Below are 17,154 nucleotides of genomic sequence, written 5' to 3' on the forward strand. Positions count from 1 at the left end.
AAGATTTTATTCCATGATGTTCTCTGTTTTTTTGTTTGTTGGTGGACGCTGCGCTGGCATGATGGGGAAGTGATGCGGAACCAAAAATGGAAAGACAGACGGTCGGATATGGACCAGGTGGGAGTTAGGCTGACTTCAACAGAAAAGGCATAAGCATTTTTACCTCTCCGCTCGTCATTGTTCACGCGAGGCAACCCCTCCAATAGAGGAGGCAAACGCGAAAGGCAGATTGCATTCGAGGAGAGAGGCGATGCAAAATTGCATCTCCTCTCTCCTCAAACGCATCCGCATAAGAGGGAGAGGGAGGGGCCATGGAGGTTGGCCGGGAGAGGAGGGAGCTCCAGGCACAGGGAGGAGGGGCGAGGCCGACCGCGAGGAGTTCCCGCCTGAGGAATGTTGAGTACTCTATCCTGCTTGTGATGAGTGAATTGTCAACCGTGCGGTGTGATCGTGCGCTTGGTCTTTGGATTGCAGGTACACGGGCGTCGAGTGTCGACGGGGAGCTGCCGTGGAGGTGCTGTGGCCGATGAACCGTGCGGTGGACGGCGGTGAAGGGCAGCCGGGACCGGAGCTCGGACCGGGCGGCAGCTGTGGCGTCCACTCCTGGATCGAGGGCGCAAGCGGCGACGGAAGGCGGGTTTCTTGGTTTGCGCCACAAAACCAAGGAGGCGGACGGCGGTTGAAGACGCCAAGTCGTGGAGGCACGGCGTCGGTCTCGGGACTGACGGAGGCGACGGGCGTCGACGGCGTCTAGGGCCTCGCTGCGGGCGAGGAGGTGACGGGCATCGGGCGGCGTCTAGGGCCGTCAGAAGGCCGAGGCGGGAACGGCGTCTAGGGCCACGGCGCGGAGGCGGGAATCTTCCCGCGCGTGAGGTTTTGGCGGTTTTCTCAAAACCGGCCACCTACCCGGGTTTCGCGGACCCTCCAAAACCGCGGAAGGATCTTCATCAAGACGGCGGCATCGTGGAGAAGACTTCGTTCCGAAGAAAGAACCTCGGCCGTCGGATGAGATCGTGTACAGGGGGTGCTGCAGGCCAACCGGTCTGACCGGTCCCTGGCACCGGTCTGACCGGTCTAACCAACCGGTCTGACCGGTCCAGTGTACCGGTCTGACCGGTCCCGCGGGTATAAATACCCCTCACTTGTGTTAGGTTAATTGCGGCTTTTGTAATCTGTTCGTGGACTCTCTGTTTCTCCAGGCCGCCGCCCCTGCGTCTCCCTCCCTCTGTTCCTCTCGTTTGAGTTGATTTTGTCCATGAATTGTTGAAACCTTGTAAGGGATTCGATTGGGAAAGGAGGTCCTATCCTCCTCGTGCCCTCTGGGCTTTTGATTTGATTCAATCCCCTGGTTTTGTGCCTTGTGCAATGGATTTTCGATTTCGTTTTTCGCACACTTGATTGAAAGGAGACCTCGAGTTCTTTGCTGTGATTTCCGTGCTCCCAACTCTGACCTAAACCCTCTGGAATCACTGGCGTGTTCGAATTCGAGTTCTTGAGTGTTTGAGAAAACCCCAATCCCTTTTGATCTCCCCCATAATTCTCACGATTCGTTGATCTTTGGGACGAGATCTTTTGGGGATATGCTCACGGGGTAGGGCGCGAAGCAATCCCCCAAGTTTCATCGGTTTTCGTGGTCGTTTGCTCGGGATTCACCGTTTGAATCCAATTTCTCGGGGGTTTTCAGGGTGCTACCAGTCAGACCGGTAGGCACGACCGGTCAGACCGGTCCAGCGCACCGGTCAGACCGGTCCAGCGCACCGGTCAGACCGGTCCAGGCAGACCAGTTCTGCAGTTTTCCCAATTCACTTCCGATTTGCTTTGTGGTTTCGCTCGCTCGTTCGAGGCCTTTTGTGTTGGTTTAGCTTTTCCATAGCTATTCCAAACTTTGGCCAGAACGCTTGAGGGCTTGGGTGATTTTCGGGATATAGGCCGACGGTTTGAATTTCGGAAGAAATTTTGATCGGCTCCCATTCACCCCCCTCTGGTCGCCGGCTTCGGTCCCACACCGCCGGCTGCCGCGAGAAGGGCGGAAGGGGCGCACCCGACCGTCGCGAGGATTCCCAGGAGCGGCGGCGGCGGTGCAAGGTCGTGCGGCGGCGTGGGGTGGGGTGGAGGAGATGCGGTGCCGTTCTTGGGTGGAGATGGGGCGGGGAGGAGGCGAAGAAGAGCGCGGTTCTGTCGAATCAACTCCTTCAATTGAGCTTCGCCGGCGTCGAATCGACTCCTCCACCATTCAATCGAGCTTCCCGTCACCTCCTCCCCTTCCACAACTCCGGCGCCACCTCCGCGGCGGGCGGCTCGGGTGGGGGGCAGCACCAGCGAGCGGCGGGCGGCGCAGGGCAACACCGGCCGGCGAGGGAGCTCGGAGCCTGCCCCAGCCTCGCGGGCCGCCGTGCTTGAGCCTGCTCCTGGGGCGGCGGGGCTCGCGGGCGGAGGGAACAGAGGAGGGGAGGAACGCGCCGCGGAGGTCCCGCCACCCGCCATGGCCGCCGCTGGGGAGGAACGCGCCGCGGAGGCCCCGGCGCACGCGAGCGGGGAGGCGGCGGCACCGGGGGAGGTGGCGGCGACAGAGGAGAAAATGAGGAGAGGAGAGAGAATGGGAGGAAGAGAAAAGGGGGGAAGAGAAAATGCAATAGGAATCCAATATCTGTTGGAGACAACGCCAAATGTGTTACCTCTTCTATACTGTTCACGCGAGGCAAACATCTATTTGCCTCTCAAAATTGCATAGCCATGTTGGAGTCAGTCTTAGGAGTAAAGGAGTAGTTTACTCTTTACCGGGGGTCATATATAGAAAAAAAAGACAAGCACCTTCATGTCACCCACTTATAGGCCCCCAAACCCCATGTCAGTCACCCACTTATGGGCCCCTGGTAGCCGCAGGCCCGCAGCCCACTTCTCACCCAACGCCTGCGCGCGCACGAACTGGGCGGCGATATGTTCTCGGCTGGGTGAAAGCGGCTGGGCTGGTGACCGTTGTGGCCTCTGCTGGTGACCATTGTGACACATAATACTGTTGCTACAGTGTACGGAATCAGCCAGGCAGCACTTTTCATCTCATCCGAACGGGGCGACGGAAGCCGACGCGTCGATCCTATCGAGTATCGAACGTAATTAACCTCGTGATACCTGCTGCCTCGCCGATCCTACCCAGACGAGACGACGATGGAGTCCTAGTTAAAACTTTCTGTATCTTCAATCTCCGTGCAACCAGCTCGTGGATCACGAGCTGAGTTCACGACGGTGCCGCACGGCTCCGTCCCGGCTCGCTTCCACCATCCTCTCTAGTCTCTTCATCTCTTGGGTAAACAACTAAAAAAGTTTGCGTAAAAAAAATCATTCTAAAAATCTTAGAATAAATTAATAAGGTAAGGTAATTATGTTTGCTCTTATTTATTATCTATATTAATACTAACTGATTCTTGTATGCGCGTGTACTTTTTAAATAGAGTAATATGATTTATTTTTGAAACAAAGTTTGAATTCTATGATGACTTATTTTTTTGATATGGAGGAAGTAATTCCTAGCATGCATTATCGATTGTTGCATCTTGTCGAGTTGTCCTATACAAATTATATATCGTCGTCGCGTCGGGCATCGGAGTTGAAAAAACTAAGTCCTAGACTACATTATCGTTTTACCTTTTCATCCAACTTGCACCAGTACTATACTCCAGAGACGTCCATTTGCAATCTTCTACAAGTAGCGTGCCCTTCCTCGTTCAGTCTCGTGCCAAAACTTTTCAGCTAGAACCGGACCGGCGGCTCCAGCCTACCAGTCTTTGCGCGCTAGACCCTGCCATGGTGTCCGCCGCGCCAGTGGTCGCCGCCGCCGTCGTGCTGCTGCTGTGCCTCGCCCCAGAGCTATCGGCGGCGACCCGCGTGCCGTGGTCCGGCGACCGGCAGGGTGTCGGGGCTGCCGCCGCCGTGCAACATGCCCAGGGAGAGGCACCCCTGCTGCTGCGCGAGGTCACCGGCCGCGACGCCGACCCGGCGGCGGCCCTGCCCCTTGGGACGTGCCCCCCCTGCTCGTCCGAGTGCCAAGCGTGCAGGAACACTTGCATAAGCGAATGCAGATCCTCCGTGGGCTACTGCTACGAGCAGTGCATGTTCAACGACAGATGCTACGCCAAAGGGTAAGCCTAGCTTGGGCACCCACTCGTGTCTGCCGATCTCAATCGGCTGTGAGCTGCGAGTGCGAGGTGTGTGTTACGTCCACTTCTATTTATTTCCATCGACCTTTAATTTTGGGTTGTGTGTGTTCTTGTTGCCGGGGTTTAGTAGTAACCTGTTCCGCGTATGTTTTCCCTTGACTTGCATTGTGTGATAATAAGCACTAGGTGTGTCCTGCTTCGTGTGCAATGCATCAGTGGGCTCGCCTAGCTCGACCAGTTGTTATTGAGAGGTCTCTATGTACGGAATACTCCACTGTGGATTTCGTTTTCTTCAAATGGAAACGAAAATTATATGATTTATATTGTCACCTACACTTACAGTTGTGTGGTTTTCTCAATGGTTTTGAAGCCTTCTATATATGGTTTCCGACCAGTCTGCAAAAAAAAATAGGCTGTTTTTAGCCCATCAATCTTCACCCTCACATCACCAAAAATTTGTCCCGCTTCTTGGTGGCTCGTGTGACGTGACATGCACACACTTGAAAGTTGAACTCTCGAGTCCAGTGTTTAGAGTCCGGGGCAATCTGCGAAATTCCCTCCTCCTTTAAGATCGAAATTGAATTTTGTGGGTTAAATTGGCAAACACACGCGAAACTCACTCTATTTTCAAACTATGAATACATGGTTAGTTAGGTCAGATTCCCCGTCCGCTCGTTTGCCCCCGCTGCTCAGCATGGTTGTGGTGCTGGTGTGTTCCCCTACGCCGCGTCAACCTGACCCTGTGCGGCTGCATCTGCTGTCTTCGGCTTCGGCTTGGGTTTGGGGTGAAGGCGAAAGCCTTGGTTCGTTTGGTGGCCGGTGACGGCGGCGCCTGTGAGCGTCACTTACCTTGTTGAAGGCGTCACTCTCCTCCCCTTTACCCACCTCTTCGGTGAGATGTCCAGGTGAAAACCTAACCATGTTGGTCAGACGATGGCGGTGCTTTTTCGCGTCGCTCCCTTTTTGAAGGTGTCGTCTTGAAAGCTCTTACCAGTGGTTGTCGACGACTCTTCTCGGAGATGATTCACTTCTACGCCTGCCCTCGCTTAGCTTCCTCTACACTGTCAAGGTCGCATTGGTCTTCAGTTGCGGATGCTTTGCCGCTGTGCTGCTCTTTAGGCGGATGCTTTGCCGCCGTCGTCATTGGCTGGAGTTCCATTCGGGCGGATGCTTTACCGTCGTTGTTGGTTGGTCGGGTGGATACTTTGCCACCTTGTTAGGGTTGCAGATCTTCGCTCTTTTGGCGGTGCAGTTTCTTTTAGCAGGTTCAGTTGCGTGGGTTTGGCTAGGTTCGTGGGTTCGGGTGTCGCTGTTCGGGTGTCGCTGTTCTGTGTTGTCATGGTGTTTTTCTCGCTTGTGTGTGTTTTTTCAGTGTTTCTTTGCTTTTAATTATTTGTGCTCTTGTGTTGGTCAACTTCTGTTTGACCGCATAAGTTTGTGTCTGTAACTACTTTTTTTGTTAATGAAAAACGTACTCAGACACGGTCGCGAAAAAAAAGTTAAACTTGAAGAGTACATGAGCTCAAAGTTGGTGGTGAGCTCATAGAAAATGCGGATCAGCACTCGTGAATCCCGTTACCTGGCAAGTCAAGTGCGCCCGCGAGAACGTTCACCTACATGTGAAAGGCTTCTTTGTTCTCGATCAATATTTGCCAACATTTGATAGCAGGATATACGCATTGACAAAGTTAGTACGGGTTAGGCACATACCAAGGCTTCTTTTAGTTTAGTAGCGTTGTGCTGTGACATATACGCGAGATGTTGCATTAATCTTATACAATCTCAGTTCTCAAATATATGACGTCTATATATAACTTTTTTTTTTGCCACAAAGTTTAGTACTCCTTCCATTTCAAATTATAGGTCGTTTGATTTTTTTAACCCCAAATTTGACCACTCATATTATTCAAAAATTTATGCAAAATATCGCTTCTTTTGTTGTGAGTTGTTTTATCAATACAAGATCTTCAAGAATGATTTAAATTTGATAATATTTGCACATATTTTTGAATATGACGAGTGATCAAACTTAGAGTCAATAAAATCAAAATGAATAACAATTTGGAATGGAGGTAGTAACTTAAGCAAAATATGAGGTTTTTATGAAAAGGACTTATTAATTACCTAAAGCAAAAGAATCTGATTGTTTATGGAAAAAGAATCTAACTTGCCAGGGCCTAAAGCGGCAAAGCGCAGCCCGGAAGAGTCCTCCCTTTCTGGCCTACAAACCCTAGGAAAACCGTTTCAAAAAAAAACCCTAGGACCGTACGATATGGATATGGCGGTCCAGACGAAAACCCTAGGAAACAAACGATTCCTTCCGTCGTCGGCCGCCGGCCGGAGGCCCAGCCCAAGACGGCATCGAGATCCAACGCCGTGTCGCGGCCGCCATCACCAAGCCCCCCACCACGATCCAAATTCGCGTACACCAACAAACAAGCCGGAAACTCCTCACGAGATCAGAAACCGCCCAAAAGAAAGCAAGGACCCAGCCGCGGCGCCCCAGCCGGTCCACGCGGCGGGGAGGCCCCCACCTGGCCCACCGGCAGCGTCACCCGCCGCGCCAACCGCCAGCTCACGAGGCCCATCGCCGTGGGCCGCGAGCCCATAAAAATCCCCGCACCCGCGGCTCGGCTCGCCCTCAAACCACACCAGACGCCTCCCGTTTCTCTCTCTCTCTACCCCCATCTCTTCCCGTCCTCCCCCCAAGAGGATCTAGGGTTTGCGCGCTCGGCCTTCGTTCTTCTTGGGCCGAGCCCTAATCCTGCTGCACCGCCACCGAGCCCCCAGGGTGGTTGTTGGATCACCTCCGCTGCGCCCCCTCTGCATCCTCTCCGTACGTAAGCCCCCAAACTCCCAAACCCCTCCTCTCCTCCTCCTCCTCCCGCTTATTCCGTCGTCTGCTAAATCCGTGCTGCGCATAGCTTTCGTCGATTGGATTCGTTTCGTGGTGTAGATCCGGTTTGCGGTTCGAATGGGTCTGATGGATTCTGTTGTCATGGGCTAGATTCGTTGGATCTGTAGGGGAGCACGCGCTTCGCTGGCGAAGAGTTCCTGGGAATGGTTTTGAACTGACGCATTGTTTGTGCGAAATTTTTGCGGTTCTTTGTCAGTTGCCTTATCAGTGCTATAGTCGACACTTCAGATTATGGGCGTTGTATTGTGGTTTTTTTTTTGTATATTTTGTTACGGGTAAATTGTGGCGTGTTTTAGGGAGTCCATAATGTGGCACTATCAACTGTTTTCCTCCTGGGGAGAGAATCATCAGGGGGCACAACTCGAGCGCCTCACAGCACGAATAGTCATTTCGATTTTCCAAGGGAATTACTCAAGGTTTTGGCATGGCTTAGGGCGTGTTTGGGACAGCGTTTGCGGTGCTTTTCCGCAGAAAACGCAGAAAAATCCCGCCAAATGCTTCGCTTCCAACGCTCTTATTCCAGCCGCATGCGAAGGCGAAACACGGGATTTGAACTGGGCGGCAAAAAATCGCAGAAGCGAGCTTGCGGCCGCGTTGCGCTTATTCCGCTCGCGCTTATCGCCCACGCAGTCCCAAACAGGGCCTTAAATTGGTTTCGAGTAGTAGGACTTAGTTGTCGTCTATGGAGAATCCATAGTAAACACTTTGGCCTCGTTGTTAGTGAAACAGTACCCGTCTGGGTGTCAAGTCTTGTTGACATATCGAGGTAGATAGTACTTGTACATGTTACCAAGCGCTTGAACATGAAATTCTGCAGAATCAATAGGCTTCATGTATTGCTGCTTGGACGGTTAATCTTGTACCTAGCCGATGGTAGTGATGTTTGAATTATTGAGATGATTTCTAAAGAGATAGCTTTGGATAGGCTTGGAGACTAGCTATCAATGTGCCTGAACCTTGAACTTATTTCTTTCGGGTTTCATCTCTAGCCTACCCCAACTTGCTTGGGAAAAAAGGCTATGTTGTTGTTGTTGTTGTTGTTGTTGTTGTTGTATTTCGAAGCCCAATCGCCCTGCTAGGTTCCATGCATAGCTAGGAGCTTGGCTTGTGCAAAGGATGGGCATAGTTGCATTTCTGCATTTATGTTATGTTTACCTGTGGCATTTTATTCTTTAGCTATTTGTGTGCAGTCCCTTGTGGTTCTGCTGAAGGGAAGAGCCTATCCTAGAATTTGTATTCGTTTTCTGTTACAACTTACTGCTCTTCAGCATATTTAACTACTTGCATTCAGCATTTGCTTGAAAAAAGTCTGTATTCTGGTGGTCTCTGAATCTTGGCTTCAAAATACTCTGGAACTGCTGCCCTAAACAATCAGATCTTGTCATTAATGAAACCATGTAAGATATCTGCTGTCTGTCCATTTTGTAATGACATCTTTGACGGCTTACCGATGAGATTTTATTTTTACGGAGTTCCTTTTGTTTTGTGAAACAACCAAGTGCTTTTATGTGCCCAGACACCTCACATGATATTTTTTAATTTCAAATTGACAGGTTTTCTCTTGGGTTCCGTTGGCCTGTTTCCCCAACATGGGTGAGCTGAACAGCAATGACAATGCAATGGTGCATAACAGTGAGATGGTCGATGGCAATGGGGTGATCAATGGCAATGAGATGGTTCATGGTAGTGAAATGATTCATAGTAATGAGATGGTCCATGGGGATGAGATGATCCATGGGGATGAGATGATTCAAGGCACTGAGATGATCCATGGTAATGAGATGGTTCAAGTTAATGATCTCATCCATGGTAATGAGTTGGTTCAAGTTAATGACATGGTCAATGGTGATGAGATGGTCCACGGTAATGAATTGATCAATGCTGAGATGACCCCACATACCACACCAAGACGTCGGAGGAAGAAGTCGCTGGTCTGGGAGCACTTCACTATAGAAAACATGCCAGGGGGAAGCTCAAGAGCATGCTGCAATTTATGCAAGCAAACCTTTGCGTATAGTTCTGGTTCAAAAATTGCAGGCACTAGCCATCTCAAGAGGCACATCACCCTTGGTTCCTGTCCTGTTATGAAAGACCAGGACAGGAAGTTTGCACTTCCACCACCAGGAGGCCCTGGCACAGATAATGATGGTGAGGGTGCTGTAGAACGCCCTTCTAAGAGGCGCTACAGATACACTGGTTATGCAAATGCTACTTTTGATCAGGAAAGGAGCTTCTCTTATCTGGCGAAGATGATTATTTTGCATGACTACCCACTTCACATTGTTCAACAGCCACCCTTCACTACTTTTATTGAGAGTCTGCAACCCCGTTTCAGGGTTGTAGATGTTGAGACAATGGAGGGAGAGGTGTATGCTGTTTTTCAGAAAGCAAAGGAAAACCTGTTTCAAGCATTCAGCACCATGCCAGGAAGGATCAGCCTCACTATAGGACTGTGGACAACCAGTCAGACTCTAGGCTATGTTTCGCTTGCTGGGCAGTTTATCGACTCAGAATGGAAGGTGCACCGAAGGATGCTCAACTTCATGATGGTGTCTTCTCCTCATTCAGAGAATGCACTTAGTGAAGCTATTAGCTCGAGCCTTTCAGAGTGGAATATGAAGGACAGGCTATTCACTATCACTTTGGATAATGATTGCTCTTCCCATGATATTTACAGTGCAAATCTGAGGGATCACCTCTCCAATAAGAACAACCTCATGCTTAAGGGGCAGCTGTTTGTTGTGAGGTGCTATGCACATATCATGAATGTAGTTGCTCAGGATGTTATTGCTTCGATTCATGGTGTGATTTACAACATTCGTGAGAGTATCAAGTTCATAAAAGCTTCTCCAAGCCGCGAGGAGAGATTTGCTGAGATTGCTCTGAATCTGGAGATTCCCAGTACCAAGACACTCTGTCTAGATGTTACAACCCAGTGGAACACCACTTATCTGATGCTGCTGGCTGCCTTGGACTATAAGCAGGCTTTCGCTACACTAGAGACATGTGATGATAATTACAATGAAGCTCCTTCAGCAGAGGATTGGAAGAAAGTTGAGGCTACCTGTAATTACCTGAAACTGCTATATGACTCTGCACATAGCATCATGGCTGCAGCAAACCCTACCGCAAACATCTTTTTCCATGAAGCTTGGAAAATTCAGCTAGAGCTAGCAAATGGTACAGAACATGAGGATCCCATTTTCAGCAGCATTGCCAAGGATATGCATGAGAGGTTTGACAAATACTGGAAAGATTGCAGCCTGGTGCTAGCCGTTGCTGTTGTCATGGATCCACGTTTCAAGATGAAGCTTGTTGAGTTCAGTTACTCTAAAATTTATGGTGCTGAGGCTGGGAAATATGTTAAGGTGGTAAATGACTCTCTGCATGAGCTGTATAAGGAGTATGTGGCACAGCCACTCCCATTGACCCCTGCCTATGTTGAACAAAGGGAAGCTAATAATGTGGCTGCCAATGCGAATGCTACTCAAGGAAATCCTCCTTCCACTAGTGATGGTCTTCTCGACTTCGATATGTACCTTTCTGAGATTCAAAGTAGCCAGCCTGCAAAATGTGAACTGGAGCAGTACCTGGAGGAATCCCTCACTCCACGTATCCAGGAGTTTGATATCCTTAACTGGTGGAAACTTAACACGCTCAAGTTTCCAACTCTATCAAAGATGGCCCGGGATATCTTAGCCATCCCAATGTCGATAGTTAGCAGTGGCAGCTCTATATTCTCTGCTGGAACTGGGAACCGCATGCTTGATGACTACAGAAGTTCTCTTCGTCCGGAGATTGTGGAGGCACTTGTATGCGCGAAAGACTGGCTCCAGTATTCACCAGCTCCAACTGAGGCGCCAAGTTCTGCGGTGGTGAAGGCGGAAGCATCGTAGGTTCATTGTTGTTACTGCTTCCCTGTTGGAGGAGGAATAAGTTTGTGGTATCTATGAGTGCAGTTAACTGTAGGCATATTTTAGGCAGCGATTTCAGACAGATTTTGATATTGTTATTTATCTCCTAGAATCCTAGTGTAATTTGCTGTGTCGAACTCAGTTTAACTTACCGTAGTGTTCTTTAATGTATTGAGTTAAGCTGTGGTCTGAATGTGCACACTTTGTGTGTGCGCGCAGTTTGCGGGATGTATCAGGTGGTAACTTATGCCAGATTTTGGCATTTGTTGCGCAGCCGTTCTTTTCTTGTCTTTACCTTTGTATTGTTTGCTGCTGTCAATGGTTGGATAAACAGTCCTTTTTCTTTTTGGCTAATTAATCATCCAAGCCGATGGGCGTCCATTTGGTTTGTACTTTGGTAAAGCATAGAAGCATCAACATGGTCTCTGTTTTGTACCGTCTTCTATGTACAGCAGCTCGATATCAATTTTGAACATGCAGCTGTAAAAATGGATACAATATTTTTATGTTCACCATCAGTTTTCTGGTATGTTGCCCTTTGTGTAAAGATGACTCATTGGTTCTTGCATCTGACCCCAGTTAAGGTGATGCCAGGCTTATCTCCTGCGATTGCAACTCCATCGAGTCATCAACTCATGGTGACCAGCATTTTCTGATCTACAATGTGCTATTATTGGTACGTCAAAATTCGAAGGGCCCAAATTCCTCCAAAGGAGATCAACGAAAACGTACCCTCGAGCAGAATCTGATAAACTGCCACCATTTTTGCTCAGAATTAAAAGGCCTACTCCCTGCCTCATTTCAGAAAACAAGACTGTTCAAGTTTACAACTCATCAGTTGATTGTAACAAAAGCTCCATATTCTCGTAGCCCTAAGCATGCCGGACCAGAGTACTGCTGATTTTTTTTTTGACACAGCACAGTTACTACAAAAGCGTGCATGAGCAAGACACCAGAAGTCCAGAACAACTTGGATTTCGATTCCATACAACACTCCAGGGCCAGAAACTTATCAAAACTTAAAATACTTACACAGGACGAATTGAACTTCCAATGCTTTTTTCCCTCTGCCTAAAATCTTGAACTGTCACCAATGTCTTGCATAACAGCATGATTTTAAGCAATACACTGCCAAAAAAATGCACACATGACAGCACAAACTTGAACAGAGAATTACCAAAACAATATCACAAGAAGATAAAGATCATAGATCAATGACAGAAATTTATTAGAATGCAAGAAACCTGGGTATCTAAGGAATACCGAATGGAGTTAAGAAAAAAAATGTGGTTTCTTTACAGAAAGAGAATCCATCTGAAGAAAAGTAAGCTGAACGCCTCAATGTTAGCTCCCAGATAAAGCAAAAAAACATCAATTATCATGACCTTAGTTCATCTTATTTATTTTTAGGACCGGGGGGGGGGGGGGGGGGGGTGGACTCCGTTTCATGGTGCAAACAGGACACTGGATCAGCTTCTTTAACCTATTCAGTGGGCTTGACAATGAAATTCTGGCGGCTGATGGGGTTCATGATGACCGGCGGTCCAGCGGTGCGAGGCCAGGCCTGGAACTTGGCGTCCGTGGCTTGCCACCACTTCTTGTCAGAAACAGTCTTGGGAATGCTACCTATTCCAGAAAACGAAGCAAGTTAGATGAAAACTTGCAAGAAGTTAGACACAGCCTGGGTAAAGAAGCTCAGCAAGGCGAGTTTGTGACACTAAGCGCCAAATGCTTTCTTGTCGGAAACAAACGTGTCACACAGGTATGCAATGGCAAAGGACCCAGCCAGCGAACCTACAATGTAGAAAGCCGCCATTGTTTCTGCACAAGAATGAATTGAAGTACAGATTAACGAATTTGGCAAATATGCAGAAACTACCTGCGAGACTGGAGGCAAGCCTGAACGGCTGAACCTATTCTAGCAAGTCATTGCCCAACCGAACTATAAGACCAAATACTTTCTCATAACACTGATACATAAACCAGGAGGCAGATAATTAGATCGAAGTCCTGCAACATCCAAATTGACAATACTGAAGGTAATTAAAGGCAAACTCTATGCATCACGCGCGTGCACAGTGATAACATATCTGTTTTCCCCAGGGAAAAAAACAGACCACCAGCTACACAGTGGTACACAAATGGCTAAATCCGAAATGTATATCATAATCAGAAGTGCCACTGTGAACTCGCTTGGTTTAACGTGACAGAGATATATCACACTACAATCTCAATCTACGATTGTCATAAACTTAACGGAGTTATTTCTGTTTAAATATACGCACATTTTGGGGATAAATGGAACTGATGGATCTCGCCAGGTTCCTCTCGCCTCGCCACTTGCGAGCGCGAGATCGACGGATCAGTGAGCCAGCCGATCGGACGAACTGGCCCCCGCCGCGCCATCACGGGACGCGCACGCCGTGGCGGTCGGCACCAAGTACAAAGAGGCCCCGCTCCCGTCGCGGGCAGGCGTCGCCATCTGCCGGTGCCGGTTCCCGGCTCGCTTGCCGACAACACGCTGAGCACAAGCTCGCGTCTCGTCGCGTCGCGCGCGCACTCGCACTCGCGCTCACGCTCATTCACTGAGCCATTACTCAGCTCACCAACTCCAGATCTCATGGCGCACTCGAGCTGCCACCGCTCCGTCCTCCTCCCCACGACCATGGCCACGGCGTGCTTCGCCCTTGTTCTTCTCCTCGCGCTCTGCGCAGCGCCGGCCCCGGCCCACGCCGCGCGCGCCCTGACGCCGGGCCGCGCGGGCGCGGTGACCAAGGCGCAGCAGGGTGGCACCGGCAGCAACGCGACGTCGGCGGCGGCGGACGAGTACCTGGCGCCGCACAACCAGGCGCGCGCGGCGGTGGGCGTGCCCCCGCTGCGGTGGAGCGCGGACCTGGCGTCGACCGCAGCGGCGGTCGTGGCGCAGCAGCAGCGGCAGGTCGGGTGCGCGTTCGTGGACATGGGCGGCAGCCCCTACGGCGCGAACCAGGGGTGGGCGAGCTACCGCGCGCGGCCCGCCGAGGTGGTGGCGTCGTGGGTGGCGCAGGGGCGGTACTACACCCACGCCAGCAACACCTGCGCCGCGGGGCGGCAGTGCGGCACCTACACGCAGGTGGTGTGGCGCCGCTCCGCCGAGCTCGGGTGCGCGCAGGCGTCCTGCGCCACCGGCGCCACGCTCACGCTCTGCCTCTACAACCCGCACGGCAACGTGCAGGGACAGAGCCCCTACTAGCTTACTAGCCTCGGTGGCGAGCGGCCGGCCGGCCGATCAGGTTGGTGGGGCTCCGTCCTGTTGAGCCGCCGATGCCGGCGCCGGCGCCGGAGCGCGATGCGGCATGGTTACTTGGTTAGAGTAAGAGACGCCTACGTAGTTCTAGCCCTTTCCTGCACGGTTAGGCTTTGCTTTTGTGTTCGTGGTGTGTGTGTGTGTGTGTGATCCGGTGGTGTTCTTGGTGTTCAGAACTGCTTTGGTTAACATGTGCTGCACTGGGAGACGCTTGCGATGTGGTGCTGCTTCCTGTTCCTTGCGATTTTTTCGCTTCGTGAATGGGGCAACCGACACACTGGCAAAAGCGAATTGATCGCCCCCTTTCTTTCAGGCGAGTGGATTGTCAATTGCTGGCGTTTCTTTAGTGGCTTTGGCATTGCTAGTATATTGTTAAACCCACACTCTTGGCAAATCTATGCTGCCTGCTGCCAAGATGCTTTCACACACACACACACACACACACACACACACACACACACACACACACACACACACATTGTCAAGAACACAGAAATAAAACACGGGCGACGAGAATCAGTCTCAGCTTGCCGTCGGCTTGAGGCCTCTCGAGCTTCACCCATCGGCTTGGCAGTAGGCATGCTGGTCACATGGCTTGGCACGGGCACGGGCACTGGCACGGCGCGCCACAGGCACGGGAGCACGCGCCGACGATGATCAGGCAGGCACTACGCCAGGCCAGTAGTGTCCTCTCGACGACATTCCGCGAATAAACCTCGAGCGCAGCGTTAACGAACAACAGAGGTTTTTTTTTTGAGGGATACAACAGCGGCTTTCTGATATATACTAGGAAAAAGGCCTTGAGAAACGTTTTTTTCCTTCAAAAAAAACAAGGACTTTCCTGAAGAAAACAAGATTAAAATGGCCGGTGCTCCCATCAGCACGCAGCCACGCACGGCGCAATTGACACTACATGCTCGCCATCAACCCATCTCCTGCCGTCCGGCAGCAGCCGCACCGGAAATGCTAGCGTCCGCATAATCACTCCCTCCTCTTTTCTCTTTTTAATCAAAACGATTAGTGGTTTACCATTGGACTGAATTATTTCAAAACTGCACTAGTATGGCTGTTTTGTTTTGGCCCATTTCCCTCGATTCGACCCGATATATTTTGACCCAAAAGGGTGTTTGTTTTGGGTTACCGTGATTATTTCTCTCCTGAATTTGTTTCATGTCATGTTTTGATTAAGTTTCACATGTAAATAAATTATTGCCGTGCTAATATTATTTTCAATATTTTATGTCTTTTCAAAATTGTCAATGGTCGTTGTACAAACTATTGTTCTACCTGTTCCGCATGTGTACGTTTAACATTCGAATTAATTTATACTAATATTTTTCATCATGGAATATATTTTCATAGTGAATATATTTGGTAGCGCAGATGCCATTTTTTTCAATAAATTTGATCAAAGCTAGATGAAGTTGACTCCGGGCGTAACAAAAGTGACGTGTAAGAAAAAAACGTAGGGTGTAAAGGTGCCAATGCAAATGGATCTTCGCCCTTCTTTACCCTGCTGTGCGCCGTCTGCCGTGCGCCGAGTACTGCGGCCAGTGTGTTGTCGGCGCCATCGGATGCACGCACAGCGGCCACGGCGTGCAGGTCGGCCGCGTATCCTTTCTCCGGCCGTCTCGCCGTCCGCCCGTCCGCGTGCATGCGCTAACCAAAACCTCATTATGCAACTAGTTACCTCGGAGGGTTTGTTGCCGCCGGAATGGATCCCAACCAACTCTGACCAAAAAACCCTACTCAAAACTCTCCTCCCTCGTATATAGTTTGCCGTTCGCGCCAGGTCCCCGGAACGCGGCGGCCGTTCCCACGTCCAACCATGCCGCCGGCCGTCGCGCCGGTGGAAGAAGCCGGCGGCGGCGGCGGCGGCGCCGTGGACGAGGCGACGTACTACAGCTGCCACGTCGCGTGGCTCGCGTGGTGGAACAACGTCCGGTGCGCCCTCGCGTCCACGTTCGCCCCGTGCCCGCCGGCGCCGGCGACCGCCAAGCCCGCCACCGTCCGTGGCACGCTCTTCCTGCCCTCCACGGGCGACCGCCGCGTCCGCCTCTTCCTCCAGGACCACGGGGGCGCCGCGGACGCGCAGCCGGCGGACGGCGAGCACCTCCTCGTGCTCGACCTGCCGTCCGGCCTCGGCGGCGCGGACATCGCCGCGGCGGGCAGGGTCGTGCTCGAGTACCAGCGCCAGTGGGCGCCCGCCGCGGCTCCCGGCGCGCTCCTCGCCTCGCCCAAGTGGCTGGTGTACTGCAACGGCCGGCGCGTCGGGTACGCGGCGAGGCGGGAGGCGCCGTCGGACGCGGAGGGCTGGGTGCTGGAGAAGCTGCGGGCCGTGACCGCCGGCGCCGGCCGGCTGCCCGGCGGAGGGGTGGAGTACCTGCGCGGGAGGTTCGAGAGGATCGTCGGCTCGCCCGACGCGGAGTCCTTCCACCTCTTGGAGCCGATCGGGTGTCCCGGAGTAAACAACGGCGGCGGCGGTGGCCTTAGCATCTTCTTCCATCGGATTTGAACGAGGACACGAGGTGTAAGCATCTCGATCGTATTAGTGTCAGCTACTGGTGTTGGGTGTGTACAAAAATTCCTGAGACCCAAACAAGAAGGCAGCTAGGCTAGTTTAGACTCCGGTGGATCCTCTTATAAGTTAAATCCATTTCTTTGAGACTTGGCCTGTTTAAATTTTGATGATGAACTTCCTAAAAAACTTGACCAGCTATAACACCTCTCCTTTTCAGAATATAGCGACCAGAGTTCCTTCTGAACATTCTCTTTTCATTTCCAGGGTGTGGTGCTTAATTAGGAGTAAAAAGCAACGAGTTTATTTTTTTTAACCACGTGACGCGCAGTGCTTCCTATGTGTATGCAGATGATAGATCTGGC

The 17,154-nt window shown here is 51.2% G+C and overlaps 4 protein-coding genes across 5 annotated transcripts; all 4 read left to right on the top strand.

The window, feature by feature from the left end:
* The first annotated feature begins 6,791 nt into the window (after positions 1-6,791).
* LOC120649863 (zinc finger BED domain-containing protein RICESLEEPER 2-like) lies at positions 6,792-11,377 on the top strand. Of its 2 annotated transcripts, none has more exons than XM_039926774.1 (2): positions 6,792-6,990; positions 8,625-11,377. In XM_039926774.1, the coding sequence occupies exon 2, from the start codon at positions 8,661-8,663 to the stop codon at positions 10,965-10,967; it is 2,307 nt and encodes a 768-aa protein (XP_039782708.1). In that variant the 5' UTR covers positions 6,792-6,990; positions 8,625-8,660; the 3' UTR covers positions 10,968-11,377. The 2 variants fall into 2 exon arrangements, with proteins under 2 accessions (XP_039782708.1, XP_039782707.1); XM_039926773.1 differs by having other exon boundaries at positions 6,800-6,994.
* Positions 11,378-12,406: 1,029 nt separating this feature from the next.
* Positions 12,407-12,896, top strand: LOC120647681. Its single transcript, XM_039924548.1, has 3 exons — positions 12,407-12,613; positions 12,710-12,786; positions 12,858-12,896. The coding sequence occupies exons 1-3, from the start codon at positions 12,433-12,435 to the stop codon at positions 12,894-12,896; spliced, it is 297 nt and encodes a 98-aa protein (XP_039780482.1). The 5' UTR covers positions 12,407-12,432.
* Positions 12,897-13,453: 557 nt separating this feature from the next.
* On the top strand, positions 13,454-14,617 carry LOC120649864 (STS14 protein-like). Its single transcript, XM_039926775.1, has one exon. It carries the CDS (start codon positions 13,606-13,608, stop codon positions 14,215-14,217), a length of 612 nt encoding a protein of 203 aa, XP_039782709.1. The 5' UTR covers positions 13,454-13,605; the 3' UTR covers positions 14,218-14,617.
* Positions 14,618-16,099: 1,482 nt separating this feature from the next.
* On the top strand, positions 16,100-16,786 carry LOC120648504 (protein MIZU-KUSSEI 1-like). The gene has a single exon (XM_039925267.1). It carries the CDS (start codon positions 16,100-16,102, stop codon positions 16,784-16,786), a length of 687 nt encoding a protein of 228 aa, XP_039781201.1.
* Positions 16,787-17,154: the final 368 nt, after the last annotated feature.

The sequence above is a fragment of the Panicum virgatum genome, chromosome 9K (genome assembly GCF_016808335.1).
Source record: "Panicum virgatum strain AP13 chromosome 9K, P.virgatum_v5, whole genome shotgun sequence".
NCBI lineage: Eukaryota > Viridiplantae > Streptophyta > Magnoliopsida > Poales > Poaceae > Panicum > Panicum virgatum.